We start from the raw sequence: 21,652 nt of genomic DNA on the forward strand, positions 1-21,652 counted from the left end.
AGTGCATTAGAATGGATTGCTTTATCAGGTGTCATGTGGTTATATAGCCTGAGAAGTCAGAAGACAACTACCTAACATCTGAATTTTTTGAAAGTTTCCCACAAATGTCTGTAAACAGGCAGTGGTTAACAAACTTTATGTATGGACCCCCAGGATGCTTGTTAAAAATACAGATTCCTGAAGTTTGGCAAAATGTTGATAATTGTTAAACTTGACTGATAGGTACATGGTCCATATACTCTCCTACTTTTGTGTTTGTTTGAAACTTTCTATAATAAAAAGCATAGAAAAAACCAAAATATATTAAGATTCCTAGGCCTCTATGCCTAGAGCCTGACTTAGTAGCTCTGAAGTAGGACCCAGGAATCTGCATTGTCACAGGTGGCTTAGCTCAGGTGGTCCTTAGACCACAGTTTGTAGTACACTCACTGTTAAGTGATTCATTTTCTCAACTTAGTTGTCCTTGTGGTTGCTGTTTTCCCAATTAAAGTCTCATCCATGGGCCTCCAGCCATTAGTGCTGAAATAAGTGAACACTCTCTTCTCAGCCCATTAAGCTCTTACCTGAACAGCCTCTGGAGAACAGGGATCCTTGTAACCGAAACTGTAAGAATGGAACTCTCCTCCAGTCCAAGAAGCAAGCTCTTTCAAAAATCCATCTGCAATCTCATCATTGTAACAGAAGGAGATGGTGTAAATAGGAACTTTCTGAAAACCTTTGGCCTGCTCTAAAACCATTTTAGGTGGCTGAAATGATACATTTTGAGGGGGAAAGGGGAGATGGAAAGAGAGAGGGAGACAGAAAGAAAACAAAAAAAGACATGAAAATCCCTAGTATTTGTTCTAGATAGTGAAATTCTCAAATAGTAATCCTGTATACAGTGGACAGTGACTTCTTGGAAAGGTGTAAATTCAATTCAATAAACAAAGCAAACACTGCCAGATAGTGAGAGTATGAAGACCAATGACTCAGCTCTTCCCCTATGAGGGCTCACAGTTGGTGGGAAAAAATCTGGGAGAAATATTTGACTAACCAAACTACTCAATTTCAGTGCACCTAAGCCTAGAGTCCATGCTTTTAAAGTGCTGGGCTATACTTCTGAGCACTTAAAGTATTAGGGTCATGGGTAATACACCTTGGCTACTGGGATTCTACAGAGTGAGGCCACCAGATCTCCATGTGGCTTCCAAAGCATCTACTCCCAAAAAGTAATTTCTAGACCATGGTCAATGTGTCTCCCACAGAGTGAAAAAAGAGACATTGATTTAGGGTCCTTCCATGTGCTGGGCACTCTGTTGGGGACATAATATCCCAGTTAATCCTCACAACCATCTTGTGAGAGAGTTTTGGAAAGACTGCTAGTTGCCTACCTCTCCTTTTTTTACTGTCAGAGCCCTGGTTTTCTTTTCATGGTAGCAACATACTTAGTTAAAAACAAACAAACAAACACAACACATACACACATACAAACTCATCTTCTGACACTTTTTTTGCAGCTAGGTGTGGCTAGGTCTGTCCATTGAGATATAAGCAGAAGTCTCAAGGGAGAGATTTTTTTTGGCAATAAAAAAGACAAAGACTTAACAAAAAAGTGAATATCCTCCCCTTTTCACCCCTGCCCCCTGGGAAGTGGACACTTTGCCTAGAAGTGGAGCAGCTCTTTTGTGACCATGAGGGTGGACGTCACACACAAAGACAGTGAAGCATAAAGATTAAAGAAAGCCTATTTCTTGGAGACGTCCTTGAATAGCTGTATAACCTAGACTACCTTCTGCTGGGCTTCGTAGCCATAGGGATATAAATCTCTCCATTGTTTCAGCCATCATTGGTCTGCTCTTTTGCTTTTTTTCCCAGTAACATGAAACCCTAATTGGCACAGTAGGTATGGATATGGACTCCACTTAAAGATGGAGAAATTGAGGCTCAGAAGGATGAAGTTTCCTAGGGTCATCAACCTCTTAAGTGGTAAGACTAGATTCAAAGAGTTTTTACTACTAGAAGCAATGCCAGACTATTTGTTTCCCCACCGTTTGCAACAAAGACCGTCTCTTGGTAAGGACTGACTCTCTGTAAACATGACCCGACTCTCAGGAAAGATGACTGATGAACTGCCCTGCCACCTCTCTACCAGCACCACCACACCCAGCTGAGCACCCTCAGAAGTGCCTCTGATTGTCTTGCTTCCACTGCCTCTGTGTTTCTCAGTCATTCTTTGATGGACCCAAATTGCTGGCTCCTTCAGCCAGTTCCCACTCTCCACCCCCAGTTCCTATCCTTTGACTGTTAACCCTTCCTATACGTTTTCTATGAGCCCTGGGGAGGCAGGGGGATGAGGGAGGCCTCTGGACTCACCACTGGGAGATGGCCAGTTGAGTGGTCCCCCAGAGACTGGTCTCATTCCAGCCACCACTTACACATGGCTTCAGTCTCTGTATCTGACCAGCCTTGAACCTGTCCCTGCCCATAAGCCCACCCACACCTCTCCTCCTCTCTTCTCTCCCCTCCCCTCTGCCCATCGGCTCGTTCCTAACCAAACAGCAACCTAACCTATCTGAGGGCTGATCCCATCCCTATTGTCAACTTCAAGGACAGAGCAAAGCCCTCTCTGCTGCCTGCTCTTCCTTCAACCTAGCTTCCGTTTTGAGGACTTACCATGTGCTGGGCACTAAGGGCTCTGCTTGTGCTCTCTCCCTGCATCCCCCCTACAACCCACCATGGAAGGTACTATCATTATCCTCATTTCTTACAGGACTCCTGGCCACTGCCCCTCAGCCCCATATACCAGACTGGAGATGCTAGACCTAAATTCTGTTAATTTGATAGATAGGGTTTTAGCTAGACATTACTCCTACACTGACTTACAGCTGAGATATTTGGGAAGGGAAAGAAACTAACATTGATTTAGTGCCAACAGTGTGGGTGCCAGGGACTGTGGGCAGCATTTTCATCTATACGCTACCTGACATTATTTCATAGAGTCATTTGCTCATTGCCTATCTCACCATAAAACAGAAGCTTCACTGAAGGCAGGTATGTTGTCTATCTTCCTCCCCACTGTATCCCAGACTGATAGCAGTAGCTGGCATATAAAAGGTGCTCAGTAAATAACCATAGAATGCCAAAACAAAAACAACCCCCCCCCAAAAAAAACCCCAGTGTTTAGGGACTTCCCTGGTGGTCCAGTGGTTAAGACTCCGTGCTTCCAGTGCAGGGGGCACAGGTTAGATCCCTGGTGGAGGAACTAAGATTCCACATGCCGGGTGGCAAAAAAAAAAAAAAAAATATGTGTGTGTGTGTGTGTGTGTGTGTATAATCTCCATGTAATGCATTCACGAGAACATCACCTCATTCACTCATAGCAACCCTTGAGGAGGGAGCATTAGCTCTAAGTCACGGATGAGGAAATTCACATCGGGGGCACTTGCCCAGGGTCACTCAGATGGGCAGTGCTGGGGATGAACTCTAACCCAGGTCTCTGGCTCTAAAGCTGTTTATTTCCATCAGTCCTGACAGCTCAAGAGAGCATGAGCATGAGAAAGTCTCTTACGTGCATCGCTGTGAGCCCCCTACCAGCACACAGCCCCAGGTAGTGTTTGCTAAACTGGCACGAGGTTCTAGTGCCCAGCGTGGTGGTGGAGAGTTGGGCAGAAGGTGGGGCTGCACCTTGATTGCAGAAGGAGCTCCATCCCTGCAACGGAAGAGAGCCACGCCTGTCCTCCTGCCCCAACCCTGCAGCCCCCAAGGATCCTTTTTGCTGGTGGGTGTCCTCACAGCTTAAAAGAAGACTCAGTTTGTTGAAGTAAGCCTTTCACCACCAGAGTCTGAGTCACCCTGACTCTTCCCAGCCACTTACTATAGTAGCTCAGCTCGCAGGGCTGTGCAATGCGGGGGCCATGTCTGTAGGACACCGAGGAAGCCTTTCTCAGCCCAAGAGTCCTTAGTCTGTTCCCCTCAGAGGTCCTGTCGGTCCCTAAGATGGGGCCAAGCAGCACACCCGAGACACTCTCCCCCAGTGCCCTCATCCCGAGTCTAAACAGGTGTGCGGCCAGATGTTCCTTTCACCACAAAGGTCAACTTGGGGTGCCAAGAAAGGCAGGGATGGTTCTCCCAACAGCCTGAAGGAGGTTTGTTTGTGCAGAGGGGGTCACCCTGTGCCTTCCCCTGCCCTCATCCCTCACATACCCTACGTGGGGCTTTATTATCCATCCATTTTTGTTTAGAACGGTGCAGATACCTTCCTCACGTCCATTCTTGCGAGGGTGAGTCCCTAACTTCAAAGAAGTCCCAAAATAACCACAGCCAAAGATGTGCTGGGCTGCTCCTGACAGAGGCCCTGCAGTGTCCATCTGCACCTACAGATGCCCACCAAAGGACACCTAGCAATCCCAGGTTCATGAAGAACCCTTTGAACTTGATTAATTAAAAGACTTATCTTCTATATAATTCTGCCCTGGACATTTAATAAACAAGCAGCACGCTGATGTTCATGGAATTGAATCCTGAACAGCATCTCTGTGTGTTCTTCCAAGTAGAAAATTCTGTGGAGTACCAGGAATAATGACATTGGTCTTACATATTCAGGTCCTACAGTCAGTGAAAATTCAAAAACAAATCGAGATTGAGTGGTACATCTTAATTTCCTCTATATAGAACATGAATATCAAATATCCGTTTGTTTTTCTGAGAGAGTCTGAGGAATAATGCAAAATAAGTAGATTGCTTGTGGGGAAAAGGCAGATACAAATATGAAATGCCTGAATAAGAGTTTATAAATCACTTTTTCAGTAACTTGCATATTTCTGATTCCAGCTCATTCATTTCCCTAGTGCCATATCGTTAAGTGGACCACAGACCCTCTGGGAATTTGGGAGCAAGCTACTGATCTTCTCCCCAGAGAAATGTATGAGTGCATTTTTTATATAATTTTGGGAGATTCCAGACCCTCATAAGTCTATGATGGACTGTAGACCAAGAATCCTTCTCAAAACACTGCTGATACAGTGGTACTTGGTAAATCTTCTTCAAGGGCTATTTGGCAGTATCTACCAAAACATATAACTTTTAACTGAGTTCACTTCTCAGAATTTATGCTACAGATACACATGTGCAAAATGATATATGTGATATATACTTTTGCAACCTTGTATATAACAGGATGATTGAAATAACCTAAACATTCATCACTGGGGGACATGACTAAGTAGCTGTGTGATGGAATAGTAGGCAGCTATAGAAAAAACAAGGAAGCTCCTTATGAAATGATATTAAGCAATCTCCGAGGTATATTGTTTTATTAATACAGTTGCAGAATTGTGCGTGTAATATGCTACCATTTATGTATTTTAAAAGGAAATATACATAAACAAATATCTGTCTGCATAGCAAACTATCTCTCAAAGAAGATGCAAGAAACTGGTAATATCACCTGCCTCATAGCTGGTGAAAGGAGGTGGGAGGGAGGATTTTCTCTACATTCTATCCTTTCGTACCTTTGTCATTTGTACCATGTGAATGTATTACTATTCAAAAATTAAATCAAGTCAATTTTTAAGGTAGTTTTATTAAATCTATGTCATTTAATATGATGCACTCATTGAGAATGATGTTTCTGAAGAATTTCTCATGACTTGGAAAAATGCATATATTAGATGAGAAAGAGCAGAAAATTGAATTATGAACAATTTACATCTTATTCTTCCTTATGATTATATGCTTACTTATATTTTCTAAATTACAATAAAATCAGTTAGGATTTATTAACAAGAAAAAGATCCTCTGTCCAGATGACTTGCAAGTCAGAACCTGCAGCCTACTTCTTCCCCCAAATGCCAGCCCCATCCTTCTAGGGGCTTTTGGACAGCCGTAAACTCCAGGTGCTCAAACTCAGCTTCCTCCACCAGAAACTCCCAGGTCTCTCCTTCTTTAGATTTCAATCAGTTAATAACAATCACTAGAAACCAGAAATCAGTCACCTTAACCCCTTTCTCCCTTGTTCCTCACCCAGCCCCACACCTCCTGCCCCCAAACTGGCCACCAAGTCCTTTGATGCTACTTCTATGATCTCATCTCTGAAGGGTCCCCTCCTCCACATTTCTGCCACTCCTCCCTGAGGTGGGACCTCACCAGCCCAAGATCTAGTCTTTCCCTGGCTCTCCCATCCACCTGTGCATTAGAGGCATATCTCTAACGCACAGGTGGATGGGACCATCTGCTCCTCTGAGAGTCCCTACTGAGGTAAAGCCCATCCTTTCTGTGTGACATTCAAGGACCTTCACAATCTCCCCCAACCAAACCTCCGAGACTCGGCCCTGACACTTTTCCGTTCATTGCTCTCGGGTTGTTCCCCAGAGCAGCCCACATATTTTCACACCTCTGTTCCTTCTGCCCAGGATACCAGTAATCTCCCCTGTTTAGGAAATTTCTTCTCCTTCCAGACACAGCTGAAATGCACCCTCCTCGGTGGAACCTTGTCTGGCCTTCTCTCCATCGTGTACAGCAGAATTCATCACTGTGCTCCCGTACAGCCCGTAGCACAGGCAACTCCACTCCCTATATCTCATCAGAATTAACTGTATATGCTGGCACATCCTCCAATGTGTAAGCTCCCCTAGGGCAGGATATTATTCACCTCTGTAGCCTCAAACGTGCAGCCGCCACACAAGGAACATAAACAAGGCACGATAAATTGCCTCTGAATAGAAAGTGTAGTGAAGTTGATAGGAAAATCATTCCAAATAAAATTTCACTTTATACAACTTCGTGGCCATAAATCTAACACTGTAGTAAAATCCAGTTGCTTTAGTATTTAAGCCCTGGACCATTTGACACCGGATATTTTACAATATTTGTCTAGCAGTCTTCACATGCAGACATTTCACAATGAAGGAAACAAGTTGATACTAATTCATTTTAGTGGTTAATTTACATTGTACTGGCCTGCACATCCGTATATTTATTTAATGCCCAGAGCATTAGTCTTTCATTCACAAAGCTCAAAAGAAGATGAACAGACGCCGCTAAAACTTTTCAAATATTTTCCAGTCAGGCTAAACAAAACAAAGAACATTTCACCAGAAAGGCATGCTTTTGTTTAAATGATTACTGAGTTAAAATTAGGGATAAAACCAAGGACACTGTGCAGTGACATGTTTTAGATTCAGCGTCCCCAAAGGAAAAAAATCAAAAAGAATCTCCTCACTCTTAGTTTATAATAAAATATAAACTAGTCTTCCATGGAAGGCATACATCTCCTTTCATGGGGTTGGTCTCCAGGTCTATGGGTGTGCATCAAATTAACCAAACAACACTCACTGTCACTTAAATTCTCCACACTGTTGTAGTAGACAAAGGAATTTCTTAGTGTGTGTGTTTTTACCTCAGTTCTGTGTCCCTAAGCCAAGCAAGTATCTCTCAACAGCTTTTTAGTAGCAGTGGAAAAGGTCCCCCAAACCCACTCTCAGCATTCACTTTCAGGGGATTAGTGAGTCCCTCTTTGTTCCCAACTTTGATAAGTACCTGGTCAGGTCTCCCATCTGTCAAAAGGTAGATTACTTGTGTTTCTTTATCAGCAAAAGCAATTTGCAGGGCACTCAAGGTGTTTGTGGAACTTCCAATCTACAGAAAAGAGAGAGAGAGACATACCAAGTACATACTTGAATCTCAAAAAAGATCTCACAAACAAGTGTTATTTATTCTCTGCTTCCAAAAAGAAAAGTACTTGTGAAATAAAAGATACACTTAAATTAGTTTGAGATAATAATTTAAGTCCAGGAATTCCAAGAAGACAAATCCCTGAATATGTCATAAAAGCATCTATGCAGACAGTCCCAGGATAGCTAGAAGCCAGGACGATGGATTTCCTGGCCTGACGACAGAGCTCTTAATTCAATCTTACCTTTGTGTGTTTCTGTGGCAGACACTAACTCAGTTACTGTTCATTCATCAGTCAGCATGGCTTAAACATGCAGCCTGGATTCCCCCCGGGCGGGGACCATGTTAGTTTCCAACCAGGATTGATTCACGACACCCAGTATTCAGCAAACATGAGTGTGGTGTCATGAGCAATCCAGAGGTACAGGAAACTGTAAAGTTGTAAAACTCCTGCAGTTTCTGCCCAGGGAGGTACAGAACTGGCAAAGGTGTCACTCCAAAACTCAGAATGAAAAAAAGCCAGACAAACAGCAAGTACATGACTTTTGTTACGCCCGTGAGGGCGCTCAGGTCACAGGGCAACCAAGTGGCCCCAAATCTGGGGAGGGATGGGCCCCTGGAGAGTCAGGCAAGAGGCCAGCCTTGGCTTTCTGGGACAGGATGCAGCCAGACACTAAAAGAAGAGTTGGGCTGGGGTGACTGGTGAATCAGTGGAGGCTGCCAGGTGTACGTTGGCGAGAGGCCACAGATATGGGGGCATCCGCGCTCTCTTGAAGGCTGTTTCGTCACAAACCCCACAGGGTGCTAACAGAATAGACTAGGAGAGTCTAGAGAAAGTCTTCTTCACAGTGCAGAACTGGGGGAGAGAAGCACAGGAATCTCCATAGAGACCCTCTCCTCGCTCTCCCCAGCAGAACAAAAGCCTTAATCTGTGTGTGTATATGGGGTGGGGGGCAACAATGAACACGCTCACCCTAGGGCACTGGTCAAAACCCAGGAAGGCTGGGGGAAGGAAAGAGGAAACAACAAACTCTCTACACCTGCGGAAGGAGCAGGGCTATGTGCTGGGCTCAGAGACACTGAGAAGGCCACACCCCTGAGACTCCTGGACACCATGCCTGATTAAGACTGAGGCTTATTCAGAGAACACCCACCCCATCACTCCCCTAGAAACAGCAACTAACAAATAACTTTCAAGAGAAATGCTCTCTTTGAGGCCCAGTGTGAAGGGAAAAATCAAAAGCCGAAGATGAAGCAGACAACCCTCTGGCAGGTCATCCCCTACCCTAACACAAAGTGTCGCTACAAGAATTAGAGGGATATGGTGCAAACAAACAAACCTCAAACCCAGCCCAACTCCTAATTAGAGTAATTTTAACCCACCCCACAAAGAAAGGCATGCTCATTTCCAGGCATTAAAAATATTTATCTCAGTCTCTATATACTGCACATGATGTCCAGCTTTTAACAAAAAATAAGCATATAAATAGAAGAGTAAGCAACATACTACCGAGAGACAAAACTACTCATCAGAAACAAAAACAGATATGACACAGATGCTGAAACCACCTGACAGAAAATTTAAAATAACTGTGATTCATGCATTTAAAACTTCTAATGGCAAAGGTGAACAACATTCAAGAGCAGGTGGGTAATTTCAGCAGAGATGGAACCTTAAGAAATAATAGAATAAAAATGCTAACAATAAAAAACTCAGTGGGATGGTGAAGAAGTCTTTCAAAGAGTTCAGAGTACAGTTGTTCCTTGGTATCCACAGGGGTTGGTCCAGGACCCTCTCCCTCTGACAGATACCAAAATCTGCAGATGCTCAAGTCCCTTATATAAAATGACATAGTATTTGCATATAACCTATGCACATCCTCACATATACTTTATTTATTTTTAAAATAAATTTATTTATTTATTTATTTTTGGCTGCATTGGGTCTTTGTTGCTGCACGCGGGCTTTCTCTAGTTGTGGTGAGCCGGGGCTACTCTATGTTTTGGTGTGCGGGCTTCTCATTGCAGTGGCTTCTCTTGTTGCAGAGCACAGGCTCTAGGTGCACAGGCTCAGTAGTTGTGGTGCACGGGCTTAGTTGCTTCGCAGCATGTGGGATCTTTCCAGACCAGGGCTCGAACCCGTGTCCCCTGCATTGGCAGGAGGATTCTTAACCACTGCGCCACCAGGGAAGTCCCATCCTCCCATATACTTTAAATCTTCTCTAGATTATGTATAATACCTAATACAGTTCAAATGCTATGTAAATAGTTGCCAGCATGCAGCAAATTCAAGTTTTGTTTTTTGGAATTTTCTGGAATTAAAAAAAAATTTCCATCTGGGGTTGGTTGAATCCATGAATGAGGACCCTATAGATACAGAGGCATGACTGTAGATTCAAAACAGCCAAGGAAAGAACTAGTGAACATGAAGACAGAGGAATAGGAATTACCCAAATTAAAATACAAAGAGAAAAAAGAGCAAATCAAAACAGAAAAGAGCATCAGAGAGCTGTGGAACAGTATCAAATGGTCTGATATACATTTAATTGGAAACATAGGAGAAGAGGGAAAACAGGACAGAAGAAATATTTGAAAAAAAAATGGCTGAGAATTTTCCAAAAACAATGACAGACATAACCCCTTGGACCCAAGAAGGTCAGATAACACCAAGTAGGATAAATACAATAAATCACCTAACACTTCTGCCAGAGTGGTATACAAAGAAGCCAAGTAGTGAGCTGGGACTTTCATCCCCACCAACCGTACCACGTCCTCCCTGCTCCATGCTGTCCACTCCCACCCAGCAGTAACAAAGTACTACTCCCCATCAGGTGTCAACAGAGTTTGAGTGGGGAACCTGAACTTCAACCTGCACCTGGAAATATGAGGCAGGGCCCACCCATCCCCCTGACAGAGCAGTGTGAGACACAGCCAACTAAATAGGAGGCTAGAAGAATATCCAGAGTCTCATAACATGAAACAAAAATGTCTAGGATTCAATTGATAATCAGTCCATCGCACCAAGAAGCAGGAAGCTCTCAACCTGAAATGAAAAAGATAATAGATACCGACAGCAGGAAGACAAATATGTTAGAATTATTCGACAAAAATTTTAGATTAGCCATGAAAAAAATACTTCAGCTAGCAATTACCAACAATCTTGAAACAAATGAAAACTAAAATGCATCAGCAAAGAAAACGAAGGTCTCATCAGAGAAAAAAAAAGACATGAAGGAGAATCAAATGGAACTTTTAGAACTTAAAAATAACAATAACTAAAAACTTTTAAATTCTCTGACCCAAGGACTGGCTAGGCCAGCTGACCACTGCTCTGTGACACCAGCACACGTCAGGCTCAGAATGTCTGAGTGTCGTTCCTGAACTTACTGGGTTGATTCCTGGGCCAAACCAGTCCAAAGAATAATAGAGGAATCTGGTCTTCTTGAAAATGAATTTTGCACATTCAGCAAGCAAGCAAGCGTTCTTCAAACTTTTGAAGAGAGCACAATCACACTTTACAAAAAAATGAGCTGACATATTTTTAGCCACTTAGATGGCTGATACTATTCACCAGTGATTTTTACACAAAGCAGAACACACTTATGTTTTTACCCAATGAGATTACACATATAATATCCTGTTATCACAAACCCTAAATTAGTGGGCTCTGAATTAAGATATTTCCTACTGTAAAAGAAGACAACATATATCCCAAGGAACTTCAATGGATAATCCTGGACATTTAACAAATTGGTTATGAATTTAATATTCTATCCCAGTTAGGACAAAATTTTACAGGCATTAATATTTCTTATAGATTTCCTCCCCCCATCTTAATTTTATTTATTTATTTATTTATTTGGCCATGCTGTGCAGCTTGTGGGATCTTAGTTCCCTAACCAGGGATCGAACCCGGGCCTTTGGCAGTGAAAGCACGAATCCTAACCACTGGACTGCCAGGGAATTCCCCCTCCTTCCATTTTTAAAAAAACAAATCCCAAGGGAACTCCAGAACATCCCAATGACAGTGCAAGTTCTGCTTGGTTAATACTCAGGGAGCGTCACTAACGCCCATGTGTGGCTTCCTGTCAAATCCAGGACTCGAAACTCAGGCACTGAACTATTGTAAAGATACTTGCGATCCATATTGGACTTCTAAGAATAACTCTTGGTCTCAGTTTTAGTATATCTTAAATATCTGGAATGCTATGTGGTTCTAGAAAAAGAACTTTTAAAATTAAGTTCAAGACAAGAGAAAATTTGAGGAAGGGCAAATTCTCCCCAGTAGTCTGTGTAAAGGCCAAGAGCAGCAGCTTTAAAGTTCTCCAAGTAAAATGCAGACCTGAAGAAAGTATTTCACCTTCTTACGATATCCTGATGCCCTATCTCTCTCCTTGCTTTCAGCCCTTACCACTCACACTGTATTGTATGTTTCCACAAGTTCATTACTTTTGAACAAAGTCCACTGTTAAAAGCAGCTGTAATATATCATTTGAAGCAAGAATGAAGCATCAGAAGAAACAAATATGAATGTTTAAGTAAAAAAAAATTATACTTTGAAATTTGTTTTCATAAAAGTGCTGAGACTTGAGCCAAGAGCAGTGCTGTCAACAGAAGCTTATCTAAATGTTAGATAGTGACAGAAAAGATTGAATTAACATGACCTCTGTAAGCAAAATGAACGTCTATGCGAAGCCATGGCTATCCCTGGTGTTCAAAGCACTTTCTCAAGCATTTCTATCCTGATCTCTATCCTTCTTCTCCCAGACCCAGCCTCCTTCTTACCTTAATGTCTCTAACCCAGGCCTGGGCCCCTTTCAAATTATCCTCATCAATTTCAACAAGTTTTTCCCGCCAAGCAACGGCTTAAGCATCAAACTGCACAAAATTGAATTTCCTTTTATACTTCAGCTGTTCCTGTAAGAGACAATTATTATTTAGCCATGAAACTACTTATGTGTGAGAAAAGATTAGGACAGGTCAGGGTTTGATACATTTTAATCGTTTGATATCTCTTTTCAGTTCTAGAAGCTAAAAATTACATTCAATAGAGAAAATCTTTTCTAGTTCAAAAGGCATTTAAATAAAATTTACACACAGTTTGGATATTAAAAATTTACAAATGTATATATGTATAAACATATATATATATCACATATATGTATAGGTTTATATATATAATGTGATATTATATCTTGTGTTTAATACTGACATTAATGGTATACCGAATATGCACACTAAAGGCTTAAAAGAATCCAAAACAGGGTTATCGCTTTGGTCAACATCTTTTTGGTAAAGCTATTTTATTCACTTGCCTTCCATCAATCAGCTCATGTTTCTCCAGCAGAAGTTCATCAAATTAAAAATTCTATTTTGTATTTGTCAAACACTCCCTGCAATTGTTTTCTATGGTTCCTACTCACATCAGTACTACCAAGTCATGAGAGTACTCTGATACCCATTTATATGTGTGGGAACTAGGAGGTAGGGAGTGTTAGCAGCCTGCTTTGGGTAGCACAACTCAGAGGCAGCACAGGTGGAATAAGGACCAGAAGCTCCTGACCATCAGCCCACGCTCCTCCCACACGTTAGTTCTGGGGCCAGTGCATGCAGCATCCCTAACACGCACTGGTAATTAAAATAAGCATGCCGAGCTGGAGAGTATCTGGAAAACAATGGAGGCGTGTGCACACCATAGATTCCAGGATAGAGAAAACTTGGGGCAACGGACGTAGAAATTTCCTTAGCAACCCATATATATTATAGGAAGGACCCACAGAAGGAAGGGTCTGCTTGCAAAGAACCGATGATGCTCTCACTGGCAAAAGGGAGACTTTTTCTGAAGTGGCTTTTCTGTGATTTCTGAGTGCAAACCTGGCCTGTGCATCTCTGATAACCACTACAGGTGTTGACTGGCGGAGATGCACTCATGATACTCAGGCCCCCAGGTGCCTGATCCTGACAGCTCCATCTCACCTGTATGAGCTGGATGATCTTGTTCTTCACCAGGTCCAGTTTCCCCTTCATTGAGTGAGATGTGTCAATGAGAATGTAGACACAATCACTAGGCACTTTTCCAAAAAGGACTTGACTCCCATCCTGTAGCCATTTAATCCTAGGCAGGAAATAGCTGAAAGGGAATGGTTAGAGCCTGTGGCACTCAGAGCATCGTCCTAAGAACTTAACGATACATCTACAGAGGAGAATCAATAGGACAGAAAAATAATTCCAATACTGGGCTCCAAGGCCAAAAGTAAATTACTTCCAGTCATCTGATATTTTTGAGGCCTTTAGCTATGACTTCACACCATTTATTCTTCTAACCCTGCTGACTGCAGTCAAGCTAGTAATGCCAGCACATTCCTGAAGCTTCAGTGAAGCTTATGGATAGAATCAAGCAACCCCAGATCTCAGTAATAACCAAGCGCTAGGTGGTCATGTAAGCAGGACTGCTTCTGTGGTCCAGGCTCAGGATCCCATCACAGGATGTAGATTAAATTCATGGTTGCAGGCAAACCCTGGGGGAGAAGGTGGGGCAGACAAAAAAAAAATACTTGAAACTGAGTTCCAAGTTCAGCAAGGCCCAATCACCTAGACTTTACAGGGCAAAACACTGAAGAGGAGATCACTGCATAGGAGAGAAAGAGCGTCAGAGAGGGATGGAAAGAGAGATTGAAAGGGAGAGAGAATGTGCCCCAGATATCTGCAGAAGGATGCCCTGGAGATTCTGGCTAAGTTATGATCAGGGCAGTGTGTGAAGAAACTACTGAAGCCAGGGAATAAATCACCAAAAAAGTAATAGATGGACCAACCCCTCAGAGCTCACACAAGTCTAGAAATAGTTCATCTTCCAATCAGCCAGAGTGGAAAAGCCTCCATAATGCATGTGGCCTCAAGTAGAGTCCTCACAAGGGTATTGCCTTAATAATAGGACCAAATTAGTCCTGAACTAAAGGCTCCCCTGCACCTACACTGACATAACTTAAAAGCAAGCCCCAGAGTAACTTACTGCATTCCAAGTAACAACTGCATCACAGAACACACATAAAAAATGCATCAAAATCCAGTACCCAACAATGTAGAATTCAAAATATCTGGCATCCAGTAGAAAATTACCAGGCACACAGAGAAGCAGGAAAATATGACCCATAACCAGAGGAAAGACACATCAAAAGAAACATACCTCAAAATGACACAGATGATAGAATTTGCAAAAAAGGATGTTACGCAGCTATTGCAAACATAATCCATATGTTCAAGAAGGTAAAGTAGGAACAGAATGAGGAGAGGAATGGAAGATCCAAAAAAAATCCTCTGAGGAAACGTCTAGAGATATACAATGACTGAAATGAAAAATACACTGCATGCTATTAACAGTGAAGTAGACACTATCAGAGGAAAAGATCAGGGAATTTTAAGAAAGACATAGTAATAGTAAACAATTCAAAATAAAACACTGAGAGAAAAAGGTTTAAAAAATATAACAGAATAAGCAACCCATGGAACAATATCAAGGAGTCTAACACGTGTAATTAGACACTAAGGAGGGGGAAAGGGGCACAGAAAAATATTTAAAGAAATACAATCAAATGTTTCCAGTTTTGATGAAAACAATACACCCACAGATCCAAGAAGCTCAAAGAACCCAAATAGAAAGAAAAAAAAAAAAAACACAACACCATGACACATCATAATATAATGGCTGGAATTTAGTGATAAAGAAAAAAATCTTAAAAGGAACCAGAGACAACATAGGAATAATAGGTGACTTCTCATCATGCAAGCCATAAAGAATGGGGAACGATTTTTAAAGTATTAAAAGATAAAACTGTAAACCTAGAATTCTATATTTAGCAAAAATACCTTCCAAAAATAAAAGTAAATTCAAGAGTTTTTCAGACTAAAACAGCTGAGAGAATGCATCACCAACAGACCTGTGCTAGGATCTATACAAAAAGAGTACAGAGCAACAGAAATCACAAATATGTGAATAAATACAAAATACATTTATTCTCATTTTAAATCTGTTTATAAGACAATTGATTGTTTATAATGTATTTTGGGTTTATAGCATATGTGGAAGTAAAGTGTAGGACAGCAATAGACAAGTCAGAAAGGGAATGGAAGCTGAAGACTTTCATGATGTACGTGAAGCAATATATTATTATTTGAAGCTAGACTGTGATAAGTTAAAGATGTGTATTGTAAATGCTAAAGTAGTCACACCACAACAAAACAAGACAAAGAGGTAGAGTTAACAAGCCAATAGTGGGGATAAAATGGAATCGTAAAAAATACTCAAACAAAAGTAGGCAGAATAAGAGTAAAAAGGGAACAAAGAACAAATAGGTGGAACAAATAGAAAACAAACAGCAAGATCTTAGGTTTAAATCCAAGTAAATCAATAATCACATTAAATATAAATGATCTTAACACTCCAATGGGGCCTCCCTGGTGGCGCAAGTGGTTGAGAGTCCGCCTGCCGATGCAGGGGATACGGGTTCGTGCCCCGGTCTGGGAGGATCCCATATGCCGCGGAGCGGCTGGGCCCGTGAGCCATGGCCGCTGAGCCTGCGCGTCCGGAGCCTGCGCGTCCGGAGCCTGTGCTCCGCGACGGGGGAGGCCACAACAGTGAGAGGCCCGCATACCGCAAAACAAAAAAAAACAAAAAAAAACAAAAAAAAACACTCCAATGAAACGCAGAGATTGTCAGATTGGATTAAAAATAATATCCTTACATATTCTGTTGACAAGAAGCCTATTTTAATATAAGATACATATAGGTAAAGGTAAAAGGACAGAAAAAAGAAAAATCCTGCAGAAAATAACAAAAGAAAGCCAGAGTAGCTATACTGATACTAGACAAAGCAGATTCCATAACAAAGAATATTACCAAAGATAAAAAGGGACATTTCGTAATAATAAGGGAGTTGATTCATCAAGAGGACCTAAACTAACAACACTAAATGTACATGTATTGGCTAATCGAGCTTCAAATTACATGAAGAAAAAATTTTAGAACTGAAAGAAAAATTGGACAAATACACAACTATAGTTGGAGATTCTAACACCCTTCTCTCAATAATTTATAGAACAATTAAGCAGAAAATCAGTAATAATATGGAAGATTTGAATAATACTATGAACCAACTTGAGCTGAGATATTTAAAGTATACTCCACCCAACAAAAGTGGTTTTTTCTTCACGTTCTGGGCCACAAAACAGATCTCAACAGATTTATAAGAACTGAAATCATACAGTATTTCTCTGTCCACAGTGAAATTAAAAGCTATCAGGAAAAATCCACAAATACTTGGGAAGTAACCCTTTGGTCAAAGAAGAAATCAAAGGGGAAATTAGAAAATGTTTTGAAAAACATAGGCAGAACACTCTATGACATAAATCACAGCAAGATCCTTTTGGACCCACCTCCTAGAGAAATGGAAATAAAAACAAAGATAAACACATGGGACCTAATGAAACTTCAAAGCTTTTGCACAGCAAAGGAAACCATAAACAAGACCAAAAGACAACCCTCAGAATGGGAGAAAATATTTGCAAATGAAGCAACTGACAAAGGATTCATCTCCAAAATTTATAAACAGCTCATGCAGCTCAATAACAAAAAAACAAACAACCCAATCCAAAAATGGGCAGAAGACTTAAATAGGCATTTCTCCAAAGAAGATATACAGACTGCCAACAAACACATGAAAGAATGCTCAACATCATTAATCATTAGAGAAATGCAAATCAAAACTACAATGAGATATCATCTCACACCAGTCAGAATGGCCATCATCAAGAAATCTAGAAACAATAAATGCTGGAGAGGGTGTGGAGAAAAGGGAACCCTCTTGCACTGCTGGTGGGAATGTGAATTGGTACAGCCACTATGGAGAACAGTATGGAGGTTCCTTAAAAAACTAAAAATAGAACTACCATATGACCCAGCAATCCCACTACTAGGCATATACCCTGAGAAAACCATAATTCAAAAAGAGACATGTACCAAAATGTTCACTTCAGCACTATTCACAATAGCCCAGAGCTGGAAACAACCTAAGTGTCCATCATCGGATGACTGGGTAAAGAAGATGTGGCACATATATACAATGGAATATTACTCAGCCCTAAAAAGAAAGGAAACTGAGCTATTTGTAATGAGGTGGATAGACCTAGAGTCTGTCATACAGAGTGAAGTAAGTCAGAAAGTGTCATGAAGAACCTAGGGGTAAGACGGGAATAAAGACACAGACCTACTTGAGAATGGGCTTGAGGATATGGGGAGGGGGAAGGGTAAGCTGTGACAAAGCGAAAGAGAGGCATGGACATATATACACTACCAAACGTAAGGTAGATAGCTAGTGGGAAGCAGCCGCAGAGCACAGGGAGATCAGCTCGGTGCTTTGTGACCGCCTGGAGGGGTGGGATGGGGAGGGTGGGAGGGAGGGAGATGCAGGAGGGAAGGGATGTGGGAACAGATGTATATGTATGACTGATTCACTCTGTTATAAAGCAGAAACTAATAAAAAAAAATTAAATAAAATTAATTTTAAAAAAAGAAAATGTTTTGAGATGAATGAAATGAAATACAACGTATCAAAATTTGTGAGAGACAGCTAAAGCACTACTCAGAGGGAAATTTATCAAATTAAATGTTTCTATTAGAAAAGGTCAAGATCAGTGACCTAAGTATCTATCTTAAAAAACTTAAACCCAAAGTAAAGAGAAAGAAGGAAGTAATAAAGATAAGAGTAGGAATCAATGGCATGGAAAGGAGAAAACCCTACAGAGAAACAAAACAAAACAAAACAACAGTGAAACCAAAAGCCAGTTATTTGAAAAGACTGACAGGACAGATAACCTCCAGTCAGACTTAGAAAATAAAGATGACATAAATGACCAATATCAGCTCTATGTATATTTGAAGACATTGAATGCAGAGTTAAAAAACAAACAAACAAACAAACAAAAAAACGTTCCCACAAAGAAAAACTCCAGGCCCAGATGGCTTCAATGGTGAATTCAATGAACATTTACGGGGGAGATGATACTAATTCTCCATGAAGTCTTCCAGAAAATACAAGAGGAGAGAAACCTTCCCAGCAACCCTTGATACCTGGTGGGAGGAGAGGGACAAACAGACCCAGGAGCTGCCAGGTGGGGTATCTTCTAAGCAGCTTCCTTTTCCCCAGACTTGAAATCCAAACTACTCTCCTTAGGGAGTCAATCCCAAAACCACAAGCACAGAAGACTCCAGAAGCAAGGATTACTTTTTCTGAGTAACCCATCACCAGCTGGGTTTTGAGAAACTGGGGCTCTGCAGAGTATATATGGGAGGAGACAGGTGTCTGCAGCTTGTGGTTTATAACAGAAAACATGGAAGGAGGGAAAAAGCTCTGATTGCAAGTGACTACTACAGGCTGGGTACTAGCCTAAACTCATTACACTTAGTATCTAATCTAATCCACAGAACACATTTGTAAATGGCATTATCATTCCTGCTTTATAAATGAGAAAGCTGATGTACAAAGACACTGACTAACCTGCCCAGGGTCACAGAAAATAGCAGACTGGGATTAGAATCCAGCTCTATCTGACCTTAGGGCCCATGCACTTAAATGGATGTGGTCTTCATATTCTAGAGCATCATCTAGAGCACCTCCCTTGGCATCAGCGAGATGAAAGCATTGAGCTAGGTCACCCCATGGAGCTGATGTTGAGGTCACAGCCTAGTACACTAGACTCTTATGAGCATTACCATATTTTAAGAACCAGCAGGGTTGAGAGGGATCACATGAAGTTATTTTTAGCAGATTTCTAATATGTATATATATATATATTATTCCATTGCATATAAATGTTTCACAACATTGTAACAGTTGCCTTGAAAGGTAATATTCAAGAGTACAGAGGACAGGTGTCATACAGTCTGCTATGTACCTGAGGCCCACAAAAAATGCAAGACATAAGCAGAAGTGTTCCTTTGCCTCCTACAGTGACGCACAATCAACATGATAACTACATCTTTGTTTGCTGTTTTTCAGAGTCTGCACTGGCATCAAGGCGGCTCAGAATCTGCATCCAAACATACCCTTTGGTTATTAACAATGAGGCCAACAGCAAACCATCAGATGGCAATCTTGACGTAACAATGCTTATTGGCCATTTTTCTTGGTTGGGCTTTACCAACAGCTCAAGCAGACTTGAATTTCAAGAGAGACTGGATCATGCAATGTACCCTCATGCAATACACCAACCTCCTCTGGATCCGGGCCAGGACTGCATGAATTCTCTCACTGCACCATGTGTACTTCTCCTTGGTAATGCAGACGTGGACCAAGCTCCCATCCTTCCAGGGAGCATGGACAAATCTGCTGCAGTATTTCGCATGCACTGTCTTCTTGTTGGTCTCCTAAGGAAAAGACATAGGACAGAAGCCACTCAGAAACCATTCAAAGAAGAAAAGTCCCCAGATGGTACCTCCACCTCTGCCTTATTTATACAGCTCCTAGCACTCACTCCTACCATAAAATCATTCAACAGTTGGTTCAACCAAACATATTACCGGGGCCTACTCCATATGGAGCCCTGTGCTGGATGTCGTGAATGACGGTCAGAAAGACACGGACAATCCCATTTGTGCCCAGAGAAGCTAATGTTTCCAGCAGGGAGATGCTAAACACACACACAGGCACACACCTACATATACAAACACATAGAAAGTAGCAATGTAGAACACTAGCACCCAGTACCTGGTCCTGGGTTGAGACAGTAATGATTGGGCAAGTTCTGTCAAAGCAGAAAGAGTTCACAATGGACTAGAGGGTCAGGGAGATCTAGAGGAGGTGGGACTTAAGACACCCCAAGCATCTTTCCACTGTTACTCCCAGACCCAATCGAAGAAAAGTAGTAAAGAACCCCACACCACATCTAGTGTCCTTCCTGGACACACGGAACTGGCCCAAGGACAAAGTCTTCCCACAAAGAGAGCTTTCTGAAGGACTGTCTCTATCACTCATCCAACCAGTTTATAAATGCATCAAGCACCACTCCGCCAGGCCCTGTTCTAGGCACCAGGAACACAATCCATAAAAGAAGACCAGAATCCCTGCCTTCCTGGAGCTCACATGACAGGAAAAGAGCCAGATGATAAACCAATACTCATCTAGCAGGTCAGAGGATGACAAATGCTGTGGAGACAAATAAGGCCAGGAAGGAGAAGAGAGAATGCTGAGGGACAGGGGAGGGGAAGGGGCAAGTTAAAACCTAGAAGGGAAAGCCTCAAAGAGAAGATGAAATATGAGTGAAACCTGAGGGAACAAAGCGTGTGGCCCTTTGGAGGTCTGAGGGGAGTCTGAGGACACATCAACGACAAAAGCCCTTAGGTAAGTGTTTGCCTAGCATGTCTGTAGACTTTTAGGGAGGGCAGTATAGTCGAAACATAGTGAGGGAAAGAGCAAGATGAAGCCAGAGAAATAGGAGGAGAAGGACCAGGAAGCAGATGCTGTAAAGCTTGCTCACTGATGGAAATGATTCTGGCTTGTCCTCTGAATGAAAAAAGGAACCATCCAAGGGCCTTAACATAAGAAGCGACACAATGTTTTAAAATTGAGATACAACTGACATTTAACATTTTATTAGTTTTAGGGGTACAACATAATGATTTGATATATGGATATACGGGGAAATGATCACCATGATAAGTTTAGTTAACATTCATCACCCCACAGTTACAATTTTTTTCTTGTGATGAGAACTTTCCAGATCTATTCTCTTAGAAAAATGACACAATTTATACTTGTCTTACTCACAATTTAAAAGTTTCATTTCTAAACAGTTTTCGGGTTTTTTAAAAATAAATTTATTTATTTATTTATTTATGGCTGCGTTGGGTCTTCATTGCTGTGCGCAGGCTTTAGTTTCAGTGAATGGTGCATGGGCTTCTCATTGCGGTGGTTTGTCGCGGAGCCTGGGCTCTAGGAGCGCAGGCTTCAAT

The 21,652-nt window shown here is 41.7% G+C and overlaps 1 protein-coding gene across 1 annotated transcript in view; it reads right to left on the reverse strand.

The window, feature by feature from the left end:
• VWA3B (von Willebrand factor A domain containing 3B) overlaps positions 1-21,652 on the reverse strand; it is a 195,928-nt gene that overhangs the window by 88,412 nt on the left and 85,864 nt on the right. The window contains 5 exon segments of the mRNA XM_060116976.1: positions 564-746; positions 7,516-7,614; positions 12,436-12,567; positions 13,627-13,765; positions 19,914-20,068. Coding sequence (XP_059972959.1) covers positions 564-746; positions 7,516-7,614; positions 12,436-12,567; positions 13,627-13,765; positions 19,914-20,068 — 708 coding nt within the window.

Source organism: Mesoplodon densirostris, chromosome 14 (genome assembly GCF_025265405.1).
Source record: "Mesoplodon densirostris isolate mMesDen1 chromosome 14, mMesDen1 primary haplotype, whole genome shotgun sequence".
Lineage (NCBI taxonomy): Eukaryota > Metazoa > Chordata > Mammalia > Artiodactyla > Ziphiidae > Mesoplodon > Mesoplodon densirostris.